Here is a 27,616-nt window from a genome sequence, read left to right on the forward strand (position 1 = left end):
CCAGGGAATTTGCAAAAGTCAAACGGAACTAGTTCCTGAGGTGTAAGTTCAAGGTTAATATCCTCTTCAGTAGTATTAATAGCTACAGCATGACATACTCCATCTTTCAAAGAAACAACTGCGTCGCCAATATAGAGACCCTCAGGTGTAGTTACACGAGGTAAATAACCCTCCTTGAGATTTCTATTTGAGACGTCTATTGCTATCGGTTGTCTAGTTCTGGCTTTAATTCGCAAAATTCGAGCAAAGGGTTTTATGTCAGGTTTTAAAATTTTTCTACTTTCTTGTGACTCATTGTCTATAAAAGGTATAGGAGTTATAGGGTCTGAAAGTGTTACTAAAGCGTTATGTCTAAATGAAATTTGAGCCTGTTCCTGCCGAAGATAAGGTCTTCCTAGTATACCAGAGGTTGAAATCGGAAAATTGTTTTTAACTACGTGAAATTCAACAGGATTCTTTTGGATTGTAAGTTGTATTGTTCCTAATGTTTTAACTGAATGATTTGTTATTCCAGTTATTAACGCATAGTTTTCCACGGAAAGGATTAATTCAGGATCAAAGGCATTTAATTTAATCAGATTAGTGTCGGAACCAGGATCTACTAGAAATTTAACCTTAAGTTGTCTAAATTCGGGAGCAGTCAGTTCGACTACTGGGGAATCTTCATTCCTGCTTCCGACTCTAAGGATTTTACCGGTGGTCTGCAAAATGTACTGTCCTGGAACGCTGAGAAATTGGACTTGTCACCGCGTTTGAGTGACGAGTCTGTTGAAAGTTTAAATTTCCCTGTGGTCCTGGTGAATTTGATCTAGGAGAAATATTACCATCTCTAATCATTGGTTGATTTTGGCTAGGAGATTTAAATTGAGTATGTTGAGGATATTGCATAGCTTGTGGATACTGATAAGGGACAGACTGTGGAGCTTGAAGCCATATTGACTTGTAAAATTCAGCTAATTGCTCTGGTGTAAACTGAACTAAATTAGAAGTGTTTGAATCAGCATTAGGTTTTAAAAATTGAATTGGTTGGTCTGACTCGCGATTTTTCTTTTCGAAATCATTCGTTTTTTCTACTTGTCGAGAATATAAACTGGGTGAACGATTTTTTTCAAAATTTCCGGAACGGGAAATATGATAAGACAAAGACCTAAATCTATCTGCATATGCCTGTCTTTCTTCTGCCCGTAACGCATGTTCAAAAGCTTCTGGAAAATCTCTTGGATTAATCCGATGTCAGTTTCTAAAAATTCAAAATGGCGTATCTAATATGGCGGGAAAAGACCCACATGTCTTATCTTTTTTTTGCCCGCTGATAAAGAATATGAAGTCAGAATTGCTCCATCATCCTGTTTTTCTTAAATCGGAAAAACTACCCTTAAATGTACAAATTCAAAGTTTAAAGTAAAAAAAGTAAATAACAGATTGTGTTGCAAAAAAGAAGAATAAATTTATGTACTTCTGTTGCAACAACTCAGAAACAATGTCAGAATTGCTCCATCACCCTGTGTTTTTTTAAATCGAAAAAACTGCCATTAAATGTATAAATTCAAAGTTTTCAATAAAAGAAATGAAATAACCGATTGTTTTTTAAAACTAAACAATAAATTTATGTACTTCTCTTACAACACTTCAAAAACACCCCAATTTTTTTTAAATTATGTAAAGAAAATTACACTTACGAGGATAAACTCTGACAAGACAGGAAAAAAAATAAAAAAAAATATTAACTTTTTAAACGGAAGCATTCGTTTCTGTATTTTTATTTTAACAACTCAAAAAATCATCAGAATTGATCCATAACCCTCCAATTTTTTATATAAAAAAATTATCCATAAAAGGAAAAACCCAGAGTTTACTAGAAAAAAATGAAAAAAAATTAATTTTTTAATCAGAAGTATACACTACCATCCACGACCCAATGGGAAATCTCTGTACAATGCCAACAGTGACAAATGGCGCAGGACAGAACCATTGGTTCTTCCAGCATTTTGCCAAGTCTTGGCAGGGTAATCTTGGCGCAGGACAGAATAAATGGTTCCGCCATAGTTATGCCAAACCTTGTCAGGAAAATCTTGGCGCAGTACAGAATAAATGTTTTCGCCATAGTAATGCCAAATCTTGGCAAGTACACTTCGGCTTAGTACTGTAAATATGTTTTTAAGAACTTAATTTCAAAATTCATAAATTGAATAATTTTTTTGTTAATTATATTCACTGAAAAAAAATTCAATACGAAATTAACAATTTATCGTTAGTTAAAATATTTGTAGTCATATTCTTATATTAACTAAATTTTTAGTAATATGAATTAAAATTGTGAAGTTGAATATACTTTTAATTTTTTAGATGGTTAAAATGACTTTTGTTGAATTTACTTTGTACTTGATTTTGATAATTAGTGAGAGCTGGTAAAGCGAACTACATTGGACAAGTTAAACAAATTTAATGAAATTAACACAAGCTTCTTGGTAAAACCAACCATCTTGTTAGGTTGTTATTGTTTTCATCCACATTTCACAAAAAGTAACCTCACTTTTTTGTCATTTTATAATTATATGCAAATCTCAATTTTGAGTATGATTGACATGAAGCATTTTTTACTGTATCTTGAAATATTCTTTATTGTTTTATTATTCTTCTGGTAAATATTTAAACAATGTCCTTATGTATAAAAGTCTCGTATTTGTTTTAATGGTGTAATGTAATTATTCGGTATCTACCTATTTGCATTTGTCATTATTGTTATTCATAATAACAAATTTTTTTAATAAATTAATTTGGCAAATAATTTTGTAAAATCTGTTTATTTAAATGAAAAGTTAGAATATAAATTTTTGTTATTCATTAAGCTTAAATTTATTGCACTAATATTTCATTTAAAATTATTTTTAAATGATTCCTGATATTTTAATATTCTTCTGTAGTATATATTAAATATAATGTACATTATAATATACTATTGTTGCAATTACAATAGGGGAGGGTAGGCTACATTGAACCGGGTATTTTATAAAGTCCAAGAACTAATTAAATTTTACTAATTTCGATCAGGTTTTTGTATCAAAATTAAGCTGAAGTACTCCTTTAGTTAATACACACGTTACAAACACAAATTATTATGATTAAATAATTAAATTTAATTTTTTTCTAACAAGTCACACTTTTCTTATTTTGAAGGATGTGTGTCTACATTGAACCACCTCTAATAAAACACTACAATTTACTTCAAAAATAATATTTCCACTTACACATTGTAAAAAATCTTATTTTCCACTCAAAAAAATAGAAAATTGTTATTTAATTGTTATTACTTGTTAATATAGGAGATTAATGTATTTTAATGTCAGGTTAGGTAGGTAAAGTGACAGTTTGAGTTTATCTCGTTCACAATTGTGATGAAAGCATGTCTTCCAGTATTTTTCTTACTAATTAGTAGAGCAGACAATTTTACAACTCTTAAAATTGAAAATTCTTTGCTTTTTCGGGTGGGTCAATGATGCCGCACTCACTGTATTCACATGACATTCACAACAAAAATTGTTTATAATAAATTTGTGTAAGATTTAAAGTTCTTTATCACATCGGAATATTGAAGTTGACACCCTAAGCGAAATAAATCGCAAGTTTACTAATTTTTAAAACTTCCTATTTCAATAAAAAAACGTCATTATAATTCCACCAAATTTTTTGTTTTGTAGGTGAAAAACAGTTTTTTTAGTTTTTCTTTGTAAATAATAAACCTACGTGCCCGAAATTTTTGGACATAGTTTGTTTCAGTAAAACTAACTTATATATTAAATAAGAAAAAATTTCACTCAGTCATTTCTCAGAAAATTGAAGTGGTTCACTGTTGACGCTGGTTCAATGTAGCCTACTCTCCCCTATCCCACTTTCAAGTTACAGAGCATATTTTCATACTTCCTTCGTATGTATGCATATTCTAACTTTCCATTCATGAGCCTCCGTGGCGCAGTTGGTAGAGCATCCGCTCCTAGCAGCGTCTTGCGTTCGAGACCTCACGATGGTAAATATTTAGGTAAATAGCAAAAGAAATTTTCTTTGACAGGTATTAACATTCCAAGCATACATGACATGAAAATAACATGAAATTCTTTTTTTTTAATTTATAAATTTTTTTTATAAAAATAAAAGTAACATCGGCGTGTCATTGAAAATATGTATTCACCTGTACTACCGCAACACTAACATTCTGCATTGACACCAGTACTGAGTTAGTACCGATTGTCAGTACAGAACATTGTCTACATGCTTACGTTATATCTGTATTGTACCAGTACTGAAATTCAGTGTAGCCCCGATACTGCCAACGCTGGTATAGTACTGCACCCGTGGTGCATTTCTCATTGGGGAGTATCAGGACGATTACACGCGACTCTATGAAATAACATGCCATCACTTTTTCAACCATATCTCGTAAATAAAAGGACATACAAAAAAAACTTAAACACGGTAAGAAAACTGAATAAATTTTGCGTAAAATATGCCGTCTTTGAAGTCATTTCGTTAGCTATTTTTTGAGTTGTAGAGTGAGAAAAAAATATAAAAAATAATCAAATTTTCTCATTTTTGTCTCTTGACTTCAACTTTTTAAAAAATCTAGAAAAATTTAGATAAAATTTTTCTATAAACACAGAAATCTTCGTTAGAATTTCAGTTTTAAAATAAGCCTTTGAAAATTAAAAAGGTTAAGGCTATGTCCAAGTTGTGAAATGTAAACAAACCAAAAGGTCACTACACCAGCACTAAAAACGCAATTTTGTGACATCCAATTCTCCCACAAAAAATAACATTTTTACACTTTCTTTACGAAAATGGTAAATTAGAGTATCAAAGTTTCCAAAAAAATCATTTTTGACTATGAGCAATAAAAAGCAATTAGTAAAATAACTAATTAAAATGACCTGTAAAACAGCATTTTTGACGCGTCGCGAAAAATAAACTGTTTGAGTATATCAACCGCACTGACGATGAAGAAGTTCCATGTCAGCGATTGGACCTTCAACATGTGGAAGGGGAAATTTTTCCCTTTCCTCCTTAAAATTACAAGAGAAAGGGTAAAAACTTCTTCATCGTCCGTGCGGTTGATATAGTCAAACAGTTTAATTTTTCGCGACGTGAACTCTGCTGCTCGCTGCGCGTGCGCAGACCGTACCAAGGTCGCAATGACATCACCATGCAAAAAGGCACATTCTCTTTTTGACTGAAACTCAGTGGTTTTCTAATTTTTTCAGTTATTCAAAGTTTAGTAACCAAATTCGATACTTTAGTTCACCATTTCTATAAAGAAAATGTGAATTTATCTTTATTTACGCAAATGGGAAGCGCGAAAAAATGTTTCATTATAGACCGAATAGGGAAGCATTTTTTCGCTGTTCCCATTTGTGTAAATCAATATAAATTCACATTTTCTTTATGGAAATGATGAACTAAAGCATCAAATTTGGTTACTACACCTTGCATAGTTGAAAAAAATGAGAAAACCACTGAGTATCATTCAAAATCAAAACTAAGAATGCATTGACAGCACCATGCGAAAATGCACATTTTGTTTTCGACTGAAACTTAGTTATTTTTTCATTTTTTTCAGCTGTGCAAGGTGTAGTTACCAAATTCGATACTTTAGTTCGCCATTTCCATAAAGAAAATGTGAATTTATATTGATTTACGCAAATGCGAACAGCGAAAAAATGCTTCATTATAGACCGAATAGTGAAGCATTTTTTCGCTGTTCCCATTTGCGTAAATAAAGATAAATTCACATTTTCTTTATAGAAATGGTGAACTAACGTATCGAATTTGGTTACTAAACTTTGAATAACTGAAAAAATTAGAAAACCACTGAGTTTCAGTCAAAAAGAGAATGTGCCTTTTTGCATGGTGATGTCATTGCGACCTTGGTACGGTCTGCGCACGCGCAGCGAGCAGCAGAGTTCACGTCGCGAAAAATTAAACTGTTTGACTATATCAACCGCACGGACGATGAAGAAGTTTTTACCCTTTCTCTTGTAATTTTAAGGAGGAAAGGGAAAAATTTCCCCTTCCACATGTTGAAGGTCCAATCGCTGACATGGAACTTCTTCATCGTCAGTGCGGTTGATATACTCAAACAGTTTATTTTTCGCGACGCGTCAAAAATGCTGTTTTACAGGTCATTTTAATTAGTTATTTTACTAATTGCTTTTTATTGCTCATAGTCAAAAATGATTTTTTTGGAAACTTTGATACTCTAATTTACCATTTTCGTAAAGGAAGTGTAAAAATGTTTTTTTTTTGTGGGAGAATTGGATGTCACAAAATTGCGTTTTTAGTGCTGATGTAGTGACCTTTTGGTTTGTTTACATTTCACAACTTGGACATAGCCTTAATCCGTCTTCGATATATAATTAATAATGTGAAGCCGTGTTTCGACCGTTTGTTGCATTGAAATTCAACTGTGACGAAACGATTTGGCTTCGCGCGGCAGCGAATGAGAGAGAAAGCAGGGACGAATTCATGCCGGGGAACGATGAACTTTCGAGATTCTTTATATTACTCGTGAAACATCATTATTTATTATTCCCTAGCATAAATTCGTCCCTGTTTTCTCTCCCATTCGCAGCCACGCGATGCTAGAATCGAGTCGTCACAGTTAAATTCCAATGCACCAATCGTTGAAACACGGCTTCACATTTTTAATGATATATCGAAGACGGATTAACCTTTTTAAATTTTCAAAGGCTTATTTTAAAGCTAAAATTCTAACGAAGATTTCTGTGTTTTTAGAAGATGTCATCTAAATTTTTTCTAGATTTTTGAAAAAAGTTGAAATGAAGAGCCAAAAATGAGAAAATTTGATAATTTTTTTTTATATCTTTCTCACTCTACAACTAAAAAAAAGTTAATGAAATGACTTCAAAGACGGCATATTTTTTCCAAAATTTAATCAGCTTTCTAACCGTATTTAAGTTCTTCTTGTATCTCCTTTTGTTTACGAGATATGATTGAAAAAGTGATGGCATGTTTTTTCATAGAGTCGCGTGTAATCGTCCTGATACTCGTGAACGGTAGTGTATGTTTCTGTAATTTTGTCCTCACAACCAAAAAGCAGCGACAGATTTAAATTTCCTTCATCCAATTTTTCTGAAATCGAAAAAACTACCCTTATATGGATAAACTCAGACTTTAAAGAAAAAAAATTTTCAAAATGAGTTTTTTAAAAGAACCATAAGAATCATTAAAAACTATATATATACGTATTTTATTTCCAAAACGGTGGAAGTATTTGAAAAATTTTAATTATGTTTATGTTGAGTAGAATGAGAACAAAGACCAGGGTTTGCATTTTTTCTATAACGGAGTTTTCGTTTTCGCGAACTTTTTATCCCATAAATGACGCATAGATTGTCAATAATTTTCTACATTTAATGCATAGAATTTGGTATATGCAATGAGTTCTTTGTAATAATGAAATATCATCTTTCACAAGTTGTAAATCCAGATGTTCATTACATGAACATTGTGCTTCCTCTTTACGATCAGCAAAAAAAATTTGCTTTCTCGTGGAAATACAATTTAACACTTATAAAATAAAGTTCATTCGTCTTGATACAAAGAATAAAATTTTTGTTTTATTTTTCAATAAATAATAATATTTTATTGTACAGCAACATGATTTTTAAGAAAAAATGAATTTTTATTAAAAGTGCAAATTTTTTGTCTATAATTGGTTTTAATTCTATTAATTTAAATACAATATATACTTTATATATACCAATCGATCCGTCTTGGTGCAAAGAATAAGATTTTGGAAATAAGTAAGATTTTCTTATTCAGCAACATAATTTTGCGGAAAGATCTCATTTTTTTATAAAAATTGCGAATTTTTCAGCTTTAATTGAGGGTTCACGTGCAATAAGGGTACGCGCAGGCTATCACTGCAAAAAGGGGTGTCTTATTTTGAGACGTTTTTAGTGTCTTAGACACCAAAAACGTCTTAAATTAAGACGTTTTTGGTGTCTAAGACACTAAAAACGTCTCAAAATAAGACACCTCTTTTTGCAGTGTATTTGTTGTCCTCTCGCGCAGCCGCAGAATCGCTATACGCGGGGACTTTCCCTTCCATGCGTATCCCCTTATTGCACGTGAACCATCAATTGTGATTAACTCTATACATTCTCATACAGTTTATACTTTGTATAGACCAATCGATTCGTATTGATGCAAAGAATATGATTTTATTATATATTAACTTCAATAACCAACTTAAAAAAATTTTTTTTAGAAAAAAGCTGAAAAAAATTTTTTTAGAAATATTTTAAAGTGTATCAATCTATTTCGAGATATTTTTATAATAAACATACCTGGCAAATTTTAGCCAAATTCGTTAAAACCTCTTCGAGTTATCGTGTTCACAAAAAACGGGATCCACATACACACACATTCATACACGGAAAAAATAAGTCGCGGAAATTTTCCTCGACTTTGTTGAAGACTCTCGGATTTAGTGGAAAGTGTTTTAAAAATCATATTCACAGTTTTTGAAGAAATAGACTACATTTGAAGAAACTTTCCGCGACTGTCGAAGAAAATGAAGACTCCACGCGCATGTAACCGATTCCGCCACAGTCGCGGAAAATTACAAACCTGAATTTACTCTACAGCGTTCTAATTTTTAATTGACAGTCGCGGAAATTATTTAGAATTTTTTAATGTATATATTAATATCGACACATTGAATAATAAAAATAATAATAATCTTGACAATCAATTGTCATAAATTGTTAAAAAAAAATGTTAAAAAAACAGTGTTTATTGGTTTTAACGCGCGCAACTTTTGTGCGCACCATTTTCCGCGACTCGTCGACGAAACCTTCTATGAAGTGTTAGAATAATTCCGAGACTGTTTTCCGCTACTAGGTTTCTAGAAAGTCCTCGACTTTTTTTGGAGAATTTCTGCTAAAATCGTAGAACATTTCTAAAAGTCTATAAAAGATTCGTTCATATCCGAGAGTCTTCGATTAGTCGCTGAAAATTTCTGCGACTATTTTTTTCCGTGTACATCCGGACAATTGTTCAGGGTCTTATATAACATAGTCCTATATAGAAGAAAATTGGTTAAAAGGATTTTTAAAAATTTTGTAAATTAAACGACTACAAAGCTTCCTCACGAGGAAGCAAAATTATGTAGAAAAATGTTTTTTGCTTCCTCGTGGAGAATGCTTTATAGTCGTTTAATTTATAAAATTTTTAAAAATACTTTAAAAAAAATTTTTATCTCACATGCACAAAAATGGCGCTTTTAGATAGCTGACGACAGGGAGTAAAGTCACTCATTTGTTCGACCCTATGAAAATGGCGTCCATTTTCTCCCAAGAGGCAAACATAACAGCTGATCCCATGCGTTATTTTTGCCCATGGGAGAAAACGGCCGCCATTTTCATATAAGTCGAACAAGTGAATGACTTTTACTCCCTGTCGTCTGCTATCTGAAATCGCCACTTTTGTGCATTAGGAATAAAAAATATCGTAAGTAACACGGGAATAAAGGCAGCCAATTTGTGACACGAGTGGAGGTCGAGGGCGCCCCGAGACCTCCACTCGTGTCACAAAAATCACCGTAAACACATGGCTGCCTTTATACCCTTGTTGCTTAATATACTATTCTTCTATATAGGACCTGAACTTGTTATATAAGACCCTGAACAATTGTCCGGATTTATGTATGTGAGAGTGTGTGTGGATCCCGTTTTTTGTGAACACGCGATAACTCGAAGAGCTTTCAACGAATTTGGCTAAAAATTGCAAGGTATATTTATCATAAAAATATCTCGAAATAGATTAATAGACTTTGAAAAATCCTCAGAAAAAATTTTTTTAAGTCGAATATTGAAGTTAACATATGTATAATAAAATATTATCCTTTGCATCAAGACGAATCGATTGCTCTATATAAAGTATAAATTCCATGAAAATTTATAGAGTTAATCACAATGAAAGCCGAAAAATTCGTACTTTTATTAAAAATTCATTTTTTTTCTTTAAAATTATGTTGCTGTGAATAAAATATTATTCTTTACTTGAAAACAAATTAAAAATCTTATTCTTTGCATCAAGACGAATTGATTGATATATTATTGTATTGGAAATTATAAAACTAATTACAATTAAAGTTGAAAAATTTACTTTTTGCTAACAATTTTTTGTTTCTTTAGAATCATACTAAAAAAATAAAAATCATAATAAAATTTTATTCTTTCCATTAAGACAAATAAACTTGATTTTATAAATGTTAAATTGTATTAAAATTATTTAAAAATTAAATATACTTGTCGTTAATGCTTCTCCACGAGGAAGCAAATTTTTTGCTGATCGTAAAAGAGGAAGCAAAATGTTTATGTAATGAACATCTGGATTCACAACTTGTTTATAAAGTTTTATCTATAAAAAAATTAAAGTGGAATTAGGGTAGTTGCACCAGTGAAAGAATTATTAATCGAAGTGCCAAAAAAATTGAAAGAGTAGAACACGGTCAAAATTAATAATGATTGCGAGCATGCACTTATAACCTTGTAAAACACAGCCCCACAAAAAGAAAATTATCGGGGTTGAGAAATCAGAGTACCCTACCCTCATGTATTTTGGGCTGCTGAACACGAATCTGGTGTCCGTTTTGGTCCAGGACAGAAAATTTTTTTTTGGGGGGCTGCGTTATACAAGGTTATGAGTGCATACTCGCAATCTTTTTTAATTTTGACTGTGTTCTACCCTTTCAATTTTTTTGGCACTTCGGTTAATAATTGTAGACATATAAGGATTATTTAGAAAAAAATAGCGGTAGTACTTAAAAAATTTTGCCAAAAAAAATCTAAAAAAACTTTTTTACCTTTATTTTCTAAAAAAATAATTTCAGAATTTTTTTTCAAATGGCTTTTACAAAAGCCATAACATATTAAAATTTCATCAAAATCGGTTCAGCCGTTTTCGAGAAAATCATGTTTTTTTATTTTTCTTCTTACCCTCATAACTCACATAAAAATTATTTTTATGCAATAGTACTTCAGGAAATTACTACTCCAATTAATACCTACTGTATCTAAAAATTTCAAGAAAATCCGAGCGGGGGCACCTAACACATGAGGCATTTCACGTCAGAAATATCACAATTTGGAAAGGGTATGCCGATTTTCGCAAAACTTAGTGGGATTATATTTCTATAATATAAGAGACTTCTTTCCCACAAATTTTTTCAAAAAAAATTAAGAATTGTTGAAGATACGCCATTTTGAATTTTAATATTAACCCCTTCCCTATTTGACAAAATATTCATATAAATGGCCTTTAATATCCAGCAAAATCTGGTGGATGAATTTTTATGAAACTTAGAATACAAGGGTTTTTGGGGTCGTTGAATTCAAATTAAAAGAAATTAGTCTAAATTTTTATTTTAATTAAATATAAATCTAGAAAATAAATAATTGCTTTTTTACCGTAATAGTTGGACATTCCATTTTAGGGGGTCCAGCAGTTGGACATATAAGGAGCAATAGTTGGACATATAAGGAAATACGCATAATATTTATTTATATTTGTATTTATATATTCGTTAATATTGTCAAGTATTAAATTTATTAGTTAGTCATTTTATATTAATTAATTCATTATTTAATTAGATTAATGACAGTAAAGTTGTTGTCCAACTACTAGTGCTGCTAATGCTCAAGGTTAAAGAGCAGAAGGTAAAGTTGGAGACTCGATTTTAAGTAGTTCGTGACATATAATGTTTTTTTGATAAATCTTTGGCTTAGAAATTGAAAACATGAATTATATTTTATTTATTGGTTTATACACCTGTCTTCAGCCTTACATACTTGGCAATACAAGTGTTTTTACATTTTTCGTAATATTCTTTACTAATTTCCTTATTATTAAACTTAATACTAAGTTTTGCGTCTACAGAACGGCTTAAAATTAGGAGTACTCGCATTTCGCCTGGACCACCCGTCAATGGGTTTTCTCGCCAGAGAAGAGGGAAACTGTAGAAAACCTCTCCTGAGTACAACCGGTTTATCGACAGTCGAGTTCTAATGGTGTGTACCGGACAATAATCGACGGTGCACATCATTATACCTCGACGTCAGACCTCCCGCTCAGATTATCTCACGTGCCGGAAAAATACCAAGCCAAATGGGCGCGAACCAAGTACCCTTGGTTCTAAAACGTCCGCCAAGCGAGGCATCTATCCGACTGAGCTAATCTGTCGGTTTTAAAAACTTGAATTATATACAAAATTAAAATTATTATTAAAATTAAAATTATATACATTCAGAAAGGGCATATATTATTTTTTGCAACACCAACCTGTAAAATTGAATTTTACACACAGAAAACTGTGTGTAAAGTACTTTTTTATAGCGGTGTGTAAAGTATTACTTTACACACCGCTAGCAGTGTGTAAAGTGAATTCCAGTGTGTAAAGTGATTTTCAGGGCGTAAAATGATTTTCAGTGCGTAAAATGGTTACTTTACGCATTTTTGTGACTGTTTGATGAGAAACAATAAAATAAAGCTTTTAATTAACAATTTATAATCACATTGTTTTATTGTAGCTTCTAGAAAACTTTATTTAACAGTTCCCCAACTACACCTTAACTTACAGTAATATTGGCAATATTGCTGCAAGTTTAGTTGTTTTAGTGTTGCAAAAATTTTGTATGGCACTCGTGCGTAAATCAGATTATACTTGTGTGACTTGTGTATAATCAACGATTTTGCGCACTTGTATCATAAATAACTATTTTCATTTATATTGGAAGCAATTTTAATTTTTTTTATTACTGTCCATCTATTGATTCCATTTTTTCCAATGTCCCAGTACTAGTGCTTTTACCTTAGTTGCAGCAGCAATGTACGACTATACGGTAAAACGTGCTACGCGACTTGTGCAGTATGGTGCTATGGCGCGGTGACGCTTTTTTACAAAAACTTTAATATCTCCGGAACCAATTGAGTTTCCATCAATTTTTTTTATGAAATTAAAGGTGAATTCATAAGGAATCTAAATATGTTAATAACATTTTTCTCAGAGAGGAGTAAATAAATAAAGAAATTAAAAAAAAAAAAATTTTTATTTTTTTATTTAAAAATTAATTTTTTTTATTAACTTTATTTGCATTTTAAAGTACATACTTTACCTGAAAAATGTGTAAATTTCATAAAAATTCATAAATAATATTCCGAGATATTCAAAATTTTATAAAATTAATATTCAAATTCAAAATGGCGTATCTTCAACAATTTTAAATTTTTTTTTTTTAAATTTAGGGGAAAGAAGTATCTTATATAGAACTAGATTCCCACGAAGTTTTGCGAAAATCGGCCTACCCTTCGCAAATCGTGATATTTCTGACGTGAAATTCCTCACATACTTATCCTGCTATGCCCTTTGCTATGTTCTTTCACTGGAAAATACAACTGTTCTTTTACTGGTAAAATAGACTTTTTTCAATATTAGATTAAAATTTTTAATTTATGGTATATTTATAAATTTTTATCATAAGTTTCAAATTCTATAGGAATTTTGCTATTCAATGCATATATTTACAACAAAATTCAAGAATTCCAATAAAAAGTAAAAAATATCGAAAGTATACATTTCCTTAAATGTTCTTTCATTAGTGCCACTACCCTAGTTCGTTTAAAATTTTGATTTGAAACACAACCATATTTTGTATGTATGGAAAAACAAAAATATTGCTATGTTCATTATCATTGAATTTACTACATTTTTTTAAGGCATTTAAAATTTTATTGTATCGGCTACTGAATTTTTTTTACCTAAAAGTAAAGCAAGACATCCATTTTCCAACAAAATTAAAATTTTCTAAATGATAACAAGAATGTGATAATTTAATTACTCTATCGACTAAAGAATAAATGACTCCTCCTTTTTGAGAAAATGGATGAAGAGATGCAAAGTTAATGTATCTTTCAGACCAAGTTTTTTGAGAAACCAATTTTTTAATAGATGATTGCTTTCTATTATTAAAGAGAGATTAAGAAAACTAATTGTATGATTGAGAGGTAATTCCATCAATTGGTAAAAATTATATAATTAAATTAAAAGGAAATTATCAATCTTCCAAGTAAAATAAATAAATAAAGTCAAATTGACTTGAAAGATTGATAATTTCCTTTTAATTTAAGTATTTAAAATTGTTGGAATTTTATTGGTGGCGCACAATGTAAAATATCATTAATGTATATATCTAAAATAAAATAAAACTTTAAAGGGAATTTTTTTAAAATATAATTTTCCAAATCTTCCACATCCATATTGGCTGTTACTTCAGAAATGAGAAAACCCATTGTCAATCTATAAATTTGTTTATATAATAATTACCGTTAACAGAACTAAATGAAGAACTTACCTCTGATATGTAGGTTGATGTGCTGCAGTTGTCGAGGTACTATTTTGGGTTGAGAGGGCGAGTTTTTGTTGCCTGTGTTGCAACATCTGACGACCAAAGACCCCATAGCCAAAGCCATAGATTTCATCTTCCTCCTTGTCGCTTAGGCAGCTCGAGGGCTGTAGCAGAAATTGACAATGTTCCTTTACTTCATTTCTCGTATTTTGCTTACAAAGCATCGCTGTGCAACTTGTGAGCGCAATTGATGACTAAGAAACCCGCCCAGGGGCTATTCCCCATGCGAAGATAATTCCAATATTACTTTTCTTATTTCGATATATATGTTTACAGTGCTTTTCAAGTTTTGTGTGGATGAAGCTTGAAAATTTATAAAATTCAATCATCTTTTACAATGAAGTTTAAATCTCTTGATGCATAGAGAGTCAATTTTCTCCACTTATTTATTTATTCACTCTTAATAAATATACTTTTTTCAAACATAATTTTTACAAGAAATACATTTAACACGAAAATGTATTTTATTTTAGAAACAATATTATTCCAATTAAAAATTTATTCCTTTACAATGATTATATAATTTAATTAATCTACACAGAAAAAAGGTGGTATAATTTTTGTTGCTGGTACCTTTTACCTATAGGAGAAAATTTGTTGCAGCGAAGTTTACTCCAAAGTTATGTTAAAAATTATCCTTTTTTGCTTACATATTAATTCTATTTTGTCTTTCGATGACACAAAGAGTCATTTTAAACAGGATTAAAAATTAATTCAATTTATTAAAATTTAATAAATAAAAGTTTTTGAAATGAATTTCTACCATTGATTAAAAAAGTTTTTCTAACCCACCAATTTGTTTGGTCATACAATTAAATCAAAGGTATATTATCTAGTTTTAGAAGGCCATAATTGATTTAACTCTATATCTATTATTTAATTAACAGAAGCATTTGAGCGACAGAGTGTAAATTGTAACAACTGCACAAAGTGAATGTCGGTTGTTACAATACCAAGAATTATCTATAACATTTCTAAATTTAAGGCAAATAATTTCTTATAACAACTTTTATTAATTATTCATAATTTTTGACTCAACGTAATAGTGCGTGACAGTGTCATAGAGATGGCAGCACTAATATTGTTTCAAATTTTTAAAAAAATATCCGTTTTCATCATCACTTGTAACAACTGCACAACAGGTACATTTTTTACAATAAAACACTTTATTAAAAAAGTATACACTAAATGTGGACAACCAAGGCAGTTTTTTAAACCTGAATCCTCATAGAATTAATATTAAAAAATTTATTTTGTTAATTATAAAGATCTATTAGTTATTTAAAAAATACCAAGCAGAGAAATATTTACTTTTGGCCTCTAAAAACCAATGTGCCTATTTGTTACTTGTAAAGCTTGCATATAATTTTTAAACATATTGCAGCAAGTTCGAACATAAAAACTAAACATTTTTCTCTTTGGAACCCCATCTCTATAAGTAACTGTTTCTGAGATATTCCATTTGTAACAACTGCACAGCGTAACAACCGCACCTAGTCTCCCCTATATTTAGATTTCAGAGTCTGTACGGAAAAAAATGTTCTGTTTAACCTACAACGTCAAATTTGTGAATAGACAAAACGGAGAAATTGTGCTGTCTGCTACAAAATCTTGTGTAGGCTCTGAGACAATTTTTTGAATATCACCAATTTTTAAATCTATTTAATTAGATATTTTATTTTTTCTCTTAATTGTTAAATTTATTTAAACTTACTATTAAACAATCATACTAAGAATATTTTACGAGTGTAATTATTAATTTTGTTTGAAATGTTACACTGAGAAAAAGAATAGTTGTGGTGAACATTTTTTCCAAGATTATTTTTAGTTAATAAACTATGCTGCTGCTAACTTATTGGTTGGTGTTACCATTTTTATTAGTAAACTTAGCTATTTTATTAGTTGATTCAACTACTTTTTTTGTTGGTCTACCTATTTAATATTAGTTACGTTGCTAACCTGATGGCTTGAGTTTCTAACTAAATTAATTAAGTTAAATTAATTATTAATTACCTAATTAATAAAGTTAAAAATTGAGTTAAAAATTTTTTCAATTTAAAATTTTAATGAAATATATTTTTACTTTTTCAGACACGGAAAGAAAAATTGAGTATATTTGTAGCATCCCGAGTCGAACTTTTAGACCTGCTTACCTCCTTAAAACTGAGGGTTTGTAAGGATGTAATAGGATGAAAGCAGAGTTTATTTGCATTGCAAGTTAACTCTGATTACCTCCTGCAAACCCCTGGTTAGCGACAAATTTAGATGGTAAAAGGGGGAAAGCAGGTGTTCCTAGAACCTTATTAAATACTGCTTGACCCTTACTTACAGAATTCTTTCCTCTCCAAAAACCCTGAAAAAACTGCTCATAGCATATTTGAGATCATTTTTAACTAATTTTTATAATAACTTTAATTATTAATAAATGGCATTATTATTTAATGATTTTTACTTTTTTTTCAATTTAATCGTGACCAATAGCGAATTCATAAATAATGTTAGTATATATGTGGGGATTAATACATATCCATTAATATAAAAAAAAAATTTTAATTTAATATTTGTTAATTAAATTATTTAGCGGTGTATATAATCATTAAATTGCATACTTATACCTATACAATACAGAAAAATCGGAATAAACGCAAACCTACGAAATAAATAAAATCTAACGCACGCGATGAGACTTGAACCTACGACCTACGAACTACGGACTACGAAACTAACGCCCTAACCACTATGCTACGGAACCTAACTGAACACAGACGCTCTATTTTCAGTGACTTGTTGAATGATTCAATAAAGCATTAATTGACACTAATACACTACAGCAAATAAATAAATTGTTTAATAATAATAACCTTTAAACATTCATAAATTAATATTTTTATTATTTAAAAAAAATGTCAAAACATTTCAGTTAAAAATAATATTTATAAATTAATAATAAAAAAGTACATGTTTCGGTAACCTATTCGCAGTTTGAAGTTAATTGTTGTTTACATTTTGGTTTATTAATCTTTTTTTAATTTTTCTTTTCAAATATTTTCAATTTTAAAATTAATGTATTGAAAATCTTCGAATTGTTGCAAAGAATTTTATCAAAAATTTGATAATAATAGAATTCCTTCAAAGAATTTCTTTATTTAGAAAAATAACTAAATTCTCGCAAAGAATTTTATTAATATTTTTAAAAATCCTAATTAAATTTTTTTGAAAAATTTCTTTGAATTTTTTTTAAACAAATGGAGTTTCTTTAATAATTTTAATTGAAAATTTCGAAAGCAATTGAATCTTATGAAGAAGAATTTTATTAAAATTGTATTGAAAATAAGTGATTTCTTGCGAAGAATTTATTAAAATTTTAAGAAATAATTAAATTGTTTATGAAGAATTTTATAGAAATATTTAAAAATCATGAAATTTTTTCGAAAAATTCAATTAAAGTTGTTTCGAAAATAATTGAATTTCTTTAAAGAATTTTATTATAAAATTAAGTATATTCAATAAAATTGAATTCATCATAAGAATTTTAATTACTTTTCGAAAATAATAGAATTATTTCAATTCTTTTGACGAATATATTCAAAAATTGTATTAAGCTAGTAATTTAATTCTTATATAGAATTTTTTAAAAATATTTTGAGAATAATTAAATTGTTTTTCAAGAATTTTAAATTCTTGTTGAAACTAAATTTTATGGGAATTTTTGAAAATAATTAAATTCTTTCGTTTAATTTTATTTTAATTGGGTTAATAATTATTTAATTCTTGCAAAGAGTTTTAGTATTTATAAAAATAGTTGAATTATTTTGAAGAATTTATTAAAGTTTAAGAAAATAATTGCAATTTATGAAAATATTTAAAAATATTTGAATTCATCTAAGGAATTCAATTAAAATTGTTTTGAAAATAATTGAATTCCTGCAAAGAATTTTACTATTTATAAAATTAATTGAATTCTTCGGAAGAATTTTACTATTTATAAAAATAATTGAATTTTTTCGAAGGATTTATTAAAATTTTAGAAAATAATTGAATTCTTTCGTGAAATTTTCAAAATAAAAAATTTTGTAATTTGCAAAACAATAATAAGTTGAATATCTTGTACCGCGCGTAACATTTCCTATTGCGTAAGAATGTGGTAGAAGCAATACAGGGTTTAAGGTTCAATTAGGACTTAAAAAGGAGTTGTCAGAGTTAAATAGATCTTACGCAGGAGGAAAAAAACACCAAGGGTTTGTTAGGTGCAGGTTAGGGTTAAATTATACTTACCAGGAGGTAAGCAGGTCTAAAAGTTCGACTCGGGATAACACGAACTATATACTTTTTTGCGACTACACTAAACATATTTTGTAGTTGCACAAATTGTCTAGTTTTTTAATCTGAAAAAACATTTTCTTTGGTTTAAATAAAAAGTATTAGTAATAATTTTTATTTGTAATTGTAATAATTTGTTTGTTTAAAACAAATTAAATAAAAATTACAAATAATTTTTCTAATAAATATATTTGTCTTTCATACAAATATACCTTTCGACACTGAGTATATATATAAAGTTAAAAATAATAATTACTGGAAAATAATTTTAAAAAGTTAAATGTCAATAAGTTATTATTTGCGATATTTACTTAATTATTACAATATTAATAAATAACAGTAATTTATTGTTATAGTAAAATACACATTTAACTTCATAATGCAAAATGATAAAAATTTTAACTTAATTTTGATTTATTTGGTATAAAATTGATAGGCTTAATAATAATTAGATACATTTTATTGTCAATTTTATACCTTTGGCAATTATTTGTAAGTTTTTTATCTACCCTTATATTAAAGAATAAATAAATTAAGTTTTAACCCGTTGCCTGTTCGCGACCCAACGTTGGGTCGTGAAAAAAGATGGCCCAGACTGTTTGCGACCCAACGTTGGGTCGTGAACTTCTTAGGGGAAAATAAATGCAATTTCTTATGTAAATTATCAAATAAATTCTTTTATATCATTATTCACACACTATAGTGTTCAATGATCCTAGATTAAGTCAAAAATGTTTTTTGGGTCACATTTCTACTTGATGGAACAACAAATTCCCCCAGTTTCAATTTTTTTCAACAAGTTGAAATTTCAACTTAGGACATTTCACGTAAAATGCCTCATATATGACGTTTCATGGTGAAAAAGACTTCAAACGACAAAAACATTAAATTCAGTATTCCGTGTTCATTGCATGAAAACTGAATCTAATGTATTTGTAGCGTAATGTCCCTTTCACCGTGAAGCATCAGACACATATTAGCACATAAGCACACCCCACACGAATTTTATAAAACAAACAACTTTAACCTTCCTCAGGGTAGTTAGGAAGTTTAAGGGGGGAAGAAGGAAATAAATTTATTTTTATGGTGTTTTTCAGTTTCAGCGCCTCACAAAACATAGGATCAGACACCGCACTTGACTTTAAGTCAAAATTTAATTTACAACCTCCACCCTGGGGGTACTAAGGTGGTTGTAGGGGGTTGAGGGTGGAAAGGATTTGATTTTGGTAGTCTTTTTTGGTTTCAGCGACCCAAAAAATGGAGGTTAAGACACCGCACTCGACTTTTCGTGAAAATTCAAATTTCAACCCCCACCCTGGGGGTGTTAAGGGGGTTTAGGGAGGGAAGAATTTGTTTTTGGTAGTCTTTTTTGGTTTTAGCGACCCATAAAACATAGGAATAGACAACCTACTCGACTTTCTTTTTAAACTGAAATTCCAACCCCCGGGAGCAGGTGTATGGCTCAAGCTCAAGGCGCGAGACTTGGTTAACGCTAAAAATAATCCTAAAGCTTAAGGCTCGCCCTAAGCTCCAGACTTGGTTGAAGCTAAAAATAATCCTCAAGCACAAGGCTCGCTCAAGACTCAACTGTATTTTAAATTTATGTTATGTGAAAATTATTAAATTAATTTATTCAACGAAATCAAAAAATTATGTGAAATAATTGTAATTTAATTGTAGGGGAGACTGGGGTAAACCCGCTCACAGGGTAAACCCGCTCACTAGCGATTTTACGCTATAAACTCAACTTAAGATGGAGATATTGGTACTGTGAATAGTACTTAACATTCAACTTATATTAACGAACTTTCGTTTAGTTTCATGAATTCAACATAGAATCAGAGGCGATCAAATGTTTTTAGAGGTGTCAGAAAAAAAACGTATTTTGGATTCTTAAGTTTTTCGATCATTATTTTTGAGTCTTAATTTATCTGGCAAATTTTTTTTGTTGCTATTGGATGTCCTTCTTCGAAGTACACCCGTGTAGAAATGGTGGTCGGGTTCTAGTGGGGACCTCACCAGTTTACCCCATTTGAAAAAGGGCTCCAACTAGAGAAACTGGTGGGGTTCTAGTCGATTTTGTCACGCTCTAGTTGATAGGGCCCCGACTAGAAGTTCTAGTTCACTTCTACCGGTTTTAAAAATTATTATTTTTCAACTTAACTTATTTATAATTGAATTCTCCATTCATATTAACATTATTAATGATTGTTGCACACGAAAAATCTCGTGCCTATGAGGGTTCGAACCTTGGACCTTGGGGACACCAGACGGATACACATACCTCTCGGCCATGATAGGTTGGATGGACTTCCGCTTAAAGTACATCCCGTTTTGAAATTCCGCCATTTGTCCCTATCTCTAGTAGGGCTCTCGCTAGATTCTGACTAGAATCTCTAGTCGAGAAAAACTAGTCGGGTTCCAATCTAATTCTAGTTAGATGATTCTTACAAGCATTATTTATTAAAAAAGTTTGCATATTATTTGATTACTTAATTTTTTAATTATTTAAACAAAATCTTTTATTTATTAAGTAAATTAAAAAAGAATAAACCATAAATAAATATTAATTATGTGGATATAATTAATTTTTATTAACTAAATATTGTAATATATTATTTATTATTATATTATTTATTATTATTATTATTTATTAAAACAATTATAGTAAATATAAAAATATAAAAAGTAATGTAATAAATTAGTTATGTTTAATTTTTCAATAACGTTATAGATATAATTAATTCATAATATTTTGAATTTTAGGGAGTTATTATTCATCACTCTTATTTAACTCTGCATTCCTAATGATAGTTAATAATAATTAATTATGACATTATTGAAAAATTAAACATTACTAATTGCAGTGCTTTTTATATTTACTATAATTATTATAATTATATTATTCAATTTATTATTGTAATTATAATATTATAGCATCTTTTTAATTATTATTAAATACTTGCATTAATTGTGAAAAACATTTTAAAGTATGATTGCACATACATATCTTTTTAAAAAAAAATTATTTTTACGAATAATATTACAATATTTAGGTAATAAAAATTAGTTATACCCACATAATTAATATTTATTTATGTTTTATTCTTTTAATTTACATATTAAATAAAAGATTTTTATTTAATAAAATTGCTTTATTGGAATTTTTTGTAAAAATATTCTACAATATTTAAAATTTTGTTTAAAAAATGTTAAAGAATTAAATAATTAAATAATATGCAAAATTTTTTAATAAATAATGCTAGTAAGTTTTTCTATCTATTAATCTGAATTATTTATATCTATAGAAAGATAATTTATGTATGTCATACTTGTACACTAGTTTGTCTAGTTTGAAATCGATAAGGTCCTAGTGAGTTTTTTCCAGTCTGAATTATCTAACTAGAATTTGATTGAAGCCCGACTAGTTTTTCTAGACTAGAGATTCTAGTCAGAATCTAGCGAGGTCCCTACTAGAGATAGGGACAAATGGGGAAATTTCTACACGGGCATATATAGTTTTGTCTTATTTTAAAAAGATTTAATTAAATTTATTCTGAAATGTGAGGAATACACTCGGGGTAAAGCCGCTCACTTAGTTTTAAATTTAAAATTTAGAATAAAATAATTTCACGTATTATATTTCAACAATAACACCCCGAGTCGAACTTTTAGACCTGCTTACCTCCTTAAAACTGAGGGTTTGTAAGGATGTAATAGGATGAAAGCAGAGTTTATTTGCATTGCAAGTTAACTCTGATTACCTCCTGCAAACCCCTGGTTAGCGACAAATTTAGATGGTAAAAGGAGGAAAGCAGGTGTTCCTAGAACCTTATTAAATACTGCTTGACCCTTACTTACAGAATTCTTTTCTCTCCCAAAACCCTGGAAAAACTGCTCATAGCATATTTGAGATCATTTTTAACTAATTTTTATAACTTTAATTATTAATAAATGGCATTATTATTTAATGATTTTTAATTTTTTTTAATTTAATCGTGACTAATAGCGAATTCATAAATAATGTTAGTATATATGTGAGGATTAATACATATCCATTTATATATAAAAAAAATTTTTTAAATTAAATATTTGTTAATTAAATTATTTAACGGTGTATATAATCATTAAATTGCATACTTATACCTATACAATACAGAAAAATCGGAATAAACGCAAACCTACGAAATAAATAAAATCTAACGCACGCGAGACTTGAACCTACGACCTACGAACTACGAAACTAACGCCCTAACCACTATGCTACGGAACCTAACTGAACACAGACGCTCTATTTTCAGTGACTTGTTGAGTTATTGGTTTTGGTGATTCAATAAAGCATTTATTGACACTAATACACTACAGCAAATAAATAAATTGTTTAATAATAATAACCTACTTTAAACATTCATAAATTAATATTTTTATTATTAAAAAAAAATGTCAAAACATTTCAGTTAAAAATAATATTTATAAATTAATAATAAAAAAGTACATGTTTCGGTAACCTATTCGCAGTTAATTTTTTTAAAATTTTTTTTTTCAAATATTTTCAATATTAAAATTAATGTATTGAAAATCTTCGAATTGTTGCAAAGAATTTTATCAAAAAATTTGATAATAATAGAATTCCTTCAAAGAATTTCTTTATTTAGAAAAATAACTAAATTCTCGCGAAGAATTTTATTAATATTTTTAAAAATCCTAATTAAATTCTTTTGAAAAATTTCTTTGAATTTTTTTTTAAACTAATGGAGTTTCTTTAATAATTTTAATTGAAAATTTCGAAAGCAATTGCATTTTATGAAGAAGAATTTTATTAAAATTGTATTGAAAATAATTGATTTCTTGCGAAGAACTTTACTATTTATCAAAATAATTGAAAGGTTTCAAAGAATTTATTAAAACTAGCAACATATACCTCACTCGCTAACGCTCGTTCGGTTGTATTTAAACTTATTTGTTTTTACTTATTTATTTTTATTTATTTGAACTAAGTAAATATTTACTGGACATAAATATTTTAATTTATGGTATCAAATAAATAGTTATTTGAACCAAATACAAATTACTTAAGTCAATTAAATAGAATAATTTGATCTAATAAATATTGCTTTAAATCAATTATGAAAATTACTTGATTCAATAATGCATAGTTTTTAATTAAAATAAATATTTATTTGCATCAATAAAATAATTTTTTTGAAATATCTAAACTTAGAAGGTTAGATTTTGAATGTTAGCCTGATTCTCTGGATAATTAGTAAGAAAAGGGCGAAGATATGTCCATTCTTTTCTTACTAATAGGATTTTCTGTAGGTAATGATGGGACATCGACATCGGAAACATCAATGTTTACAACCTCGATGTTTTAATTTCGATATTTTCGATGTATCGAGGTTTTTTTTTCCGATGTTTGATATTGATGTGAATTATAAGTGCGGGGAAAAAATGATTTTTTTAAATATCTCCTTTTTTGCCTCTAACAGTTTGTGTTTTTTTTTATCTTTTAAACAATTGCTTTAAAAATATTATAATGTTATTTTTCGAAAATAATTGAATTTCTTAAAATAATTCTTATATCCTAATTTATCTTTAAAAATTTTTTTTTTAATTTTTGATAATTCAATTATTTTCAAAATTTGCAATTAAAATTCTTCAAAAAATTGTAACAAAATACTTGAAATAAATTAATTATTTTCAATTAAATTTTGCAAAATTTCAACTATTCAAAACCTTCTATTGTAGACATATTTGAAAAATTTAATTATGTTAAAAAATTATTCAAAGAAATCTAAGTATACTTATTTTTAATTATCTATAACTTAATCTATTGAATTTAGAAAAATTACATCAAGAGGACAAAACTTTGTTCTTTCGTCTACTTTTGAATAATGTTTAGAAAACTAAATTTTTATTAATGTTTATTAAAAAATTATTTTATACCTAAAAATTTTAAATTTTTTTAATTTAGGCATGATTATAATCACAGGCACACAAAAAAAAAGTTGTCTGTTCATTGAACAAGACCTACATGGGCACGACCGACCGACCGACCGACCGACCCTAGTCGTATATATATGTATATCTTTTAAAAATAATATTAACACAAATGTATACATATTCACAAATCACGCATGCGCAGTAGTGTTATATCAATGTCAGGCATGCGCAGTAGTGTTCTGTCAATGTCAGGCATGCGCAGTAGTGTTCTGTCAATGTTACGCATGCGCAGTAGTGTTCTGTCAATGTTACACATGCGCAGTAGTGTTCTATCAATATTAGGCATGCGCAGCAGTGTTCTGTCAATGTTACGCATGCGCAGTAGTGTTCTATCACTGTTACGCATGCGCAGTAGTGTTCTGTCAATGTTACGCATGCGCAGTAGTGTTCTGTCAATGTTACACATGCGCAGTAGCGTTCTGTCAATATTACACATGCGCAGTAGTGTTCTGTCAATATTACACATGCGCAGTAGTGTTCTGTCAATATTAGGCATGCGCAGTAGTGTTCTGTCAATATTACGCATGCGCAATAGTGTTCTATCAATATTACGCATGCGCAGTAGTGTTCTATCAATGTGAGGAATGCACAGTAGTGTTCTATGAATATCAGGCATGCGCAGTAGTGTTCTGTCAATATTACACATGCGCAGTAGTGTTCTATAAATATCAGGCATGCGCAGTAGTGTTCTATAAATATCAGGCATGCGCAGTAGTGTTCTATGAATATCAGGCATGCGCAGTAGTGTTCTATCAATGTGAGGAATGCGCAGTAGTGTTCTATGAATATCAGGCATGCGCAGTAGTGTTCTGTGAATATCAAGCATGCGCGCATAACACCCACACATGTATACTCACACATATACACTAATCACATGTACATGTATACTCACACATGTACATAAATTACATACACATGTATACTGCTCATATGCAGATATAAACTCCTACATATACACAAATCACATATATGTATAGATTTAATAAACGATTGATAATATAAATTGTTGAATTTTTTAAGGTTCGTTGATGCACGTAGTGTCTGTTGAAATTTTCTTAAATATACGTAAATACCTCACTCGCTGATGCTGCGCTGTCTGTGTTGTAATGGAACTTATTTATTTACTTGTGTATTTACTTATTTATTTCAGGGTTGCCACAAGACATCGATTTTAAAATTCCATGACTTTTCCAGGTTTTCCAGACCATTTCTTAAAAAATTCCAAACCAGAAATAAAATTGTTTTGGTATGTTTTTAGCTAATTACGACAAAAAGTATAAAATCCTTTAAGTAAATTGTTAACAAAATAAGTTATTAATTTTTAATTTCATTAATAACAAAAATTTAAGTTAAAATTTGTGAGATTATTTGAGATACGCTCCGAAGAAAGATGAGGAGCAAATCTTTTTAAATTTAAAAATTTAGTTTAGTTTAGAATTTTTCACAATTATTAAACAAGTATTTTAAGCATTTTAATAACATTTTATGAAACTGAAGTTACCTACGTTTATTCAATGACAATTTTTCCTTTGCTAATTATTTATTTTAATGTTAGAAGCCTTTTAAAAAATTTCAAAAGATCGAAGTCGGGGAAATTATTAATTTTGATTTTTTACACAGATTTTCGAAAAATCCATATATTATTTAAACAAAATTATTATTTCCTAACCTCATAAGCAATTTTTTCTTTTACAAATTATTTATTTTAATGTGACAAGTCATTTAAAAAAATTGTAAGAGGATCTAAGGAAAGCAAGGAAATCAGTGATTTTTAATTATTTTTTTCGTAGATTTTCCAAATATCCCGAAATGTCAACTAAATTATTATTTCCTCGCTTCAGAAGCAATTGTTTTCGATTGCAATTTTTTAAAGGGCTTCTTACATTAAAAAAACAATTAGCAAAAGAAAAAATTTTCATTGCATAAAAGTTGGTAGCTTCAGTTTCATAACATTTTGGGGTTTCTAAAATGTATTAATTTAAAAATTATTTAAAGGAAGATAGAGACCAAAAGAAACTAAAATTTAGAAATGCCATATTGATTTCAATTGTAAGCACTAAATTTAAAATCAAAAAGTTGTATAATGTCAACTTGAAAACTTAAAATTTTTACGACTCAAATACAAAAAATTGAGCTTTTAGTATCAGGCTTTGTAAAATTCCCTGACAATTCCAGATTTTTCAGGTTTTCCATGACTGAAAAAAAATTCCATGACAATTCCGGGTTTCCCAGGTTTTCCAGGTCCGTGGCAACCCTGTATTTGTTTGACAGACATCAACAATAATTTTTTAAATGGATAATCAGTGAAAATGACTTATATTTCTGTAAGTTAGTGTTTCACTTCGATCCGAGAATTTCATTTTTTCGAGCGATTATTTGGTTATCGTCTTTGGTTTTCAAACGATCATCTCGTTTATTCTTTTGTTAATTGTCAAATCGTATCGTCTAATTTTCTAATTGTCATCGACCGAACTTCTCGACTGCTTCTCGACTTTCCCATAACTGACAACTAAAAATAATACAATAATAACCTATTTTTTGAAAAAAATCGATATCCAAAAACATTTAAATTCTTTTTTATTAATTCTATTAAAAACTAAAATTAAATTCATTTTAGTGAATTAAAATTATTATATCAAGTTAAAAATTAATTCAAGGTGTCTAGTGAATTATTATTTTCAAATTCCCGGACCAAAAATAAATATTCCCGGATTGATTTTTTAAAACAGCAATAACTATAAAATTTAAATATTAATACTTTAATAAAGAAATTTTTAAGAAAATCAATTTTAAAAAGTCAATAGACATCTTTA

General features: G+C 29.0%; 1 protein-coding gene across 4 annotated transcripts in view; it reads right to left on the reverse strand.

Annotated features, from left to right (window-relative positions):
* The window catches only part of LOC122504191 (SAM and SH3 domain-containing protein 1-like), a 641,260-nt gene extending 626,596 nt beyond the window's left edge, over positions 1-14,664 (reverse strand). For 3 of the 4 annotated variants that reach the window (XM_043615130.1, XM_043615129.1, XM_043615128.1), the window contains exon 1: positions 14,427-14,664. In XM_043615130.1, coding sequence (XP_043471065.1) covers positions 14,427-14,644 — 218 coding nt within the window. In that variant the 5' untranslated portion in view covers positions 14,645-14,664. The remainder of the gene's footprint in view (positions 1-14,426) is intronic. The other variant, XM_043615131.1, reaches the window with a different exon arrangement.
* Between the last annotated feature and the right edge of the window lie 12,952 nt (positions 14,665-27,616).

Source organism: Leptopilina heterotoma, unplaced genomic scaffold, assembly GCF_015476425.1.
Source record: "Leptopilina heterotoma isolate Lh14 unplaced genomic scaffold, ASM1547642v1 Lhet_284, whole genome shotgun sequence".
Lineage (NCBI taxonomy): Eukaryota > Metazoa > Arthropoda > Insecta > Hymenoptera > Figitidae > Leptopilina > Leptopilina heterotoma.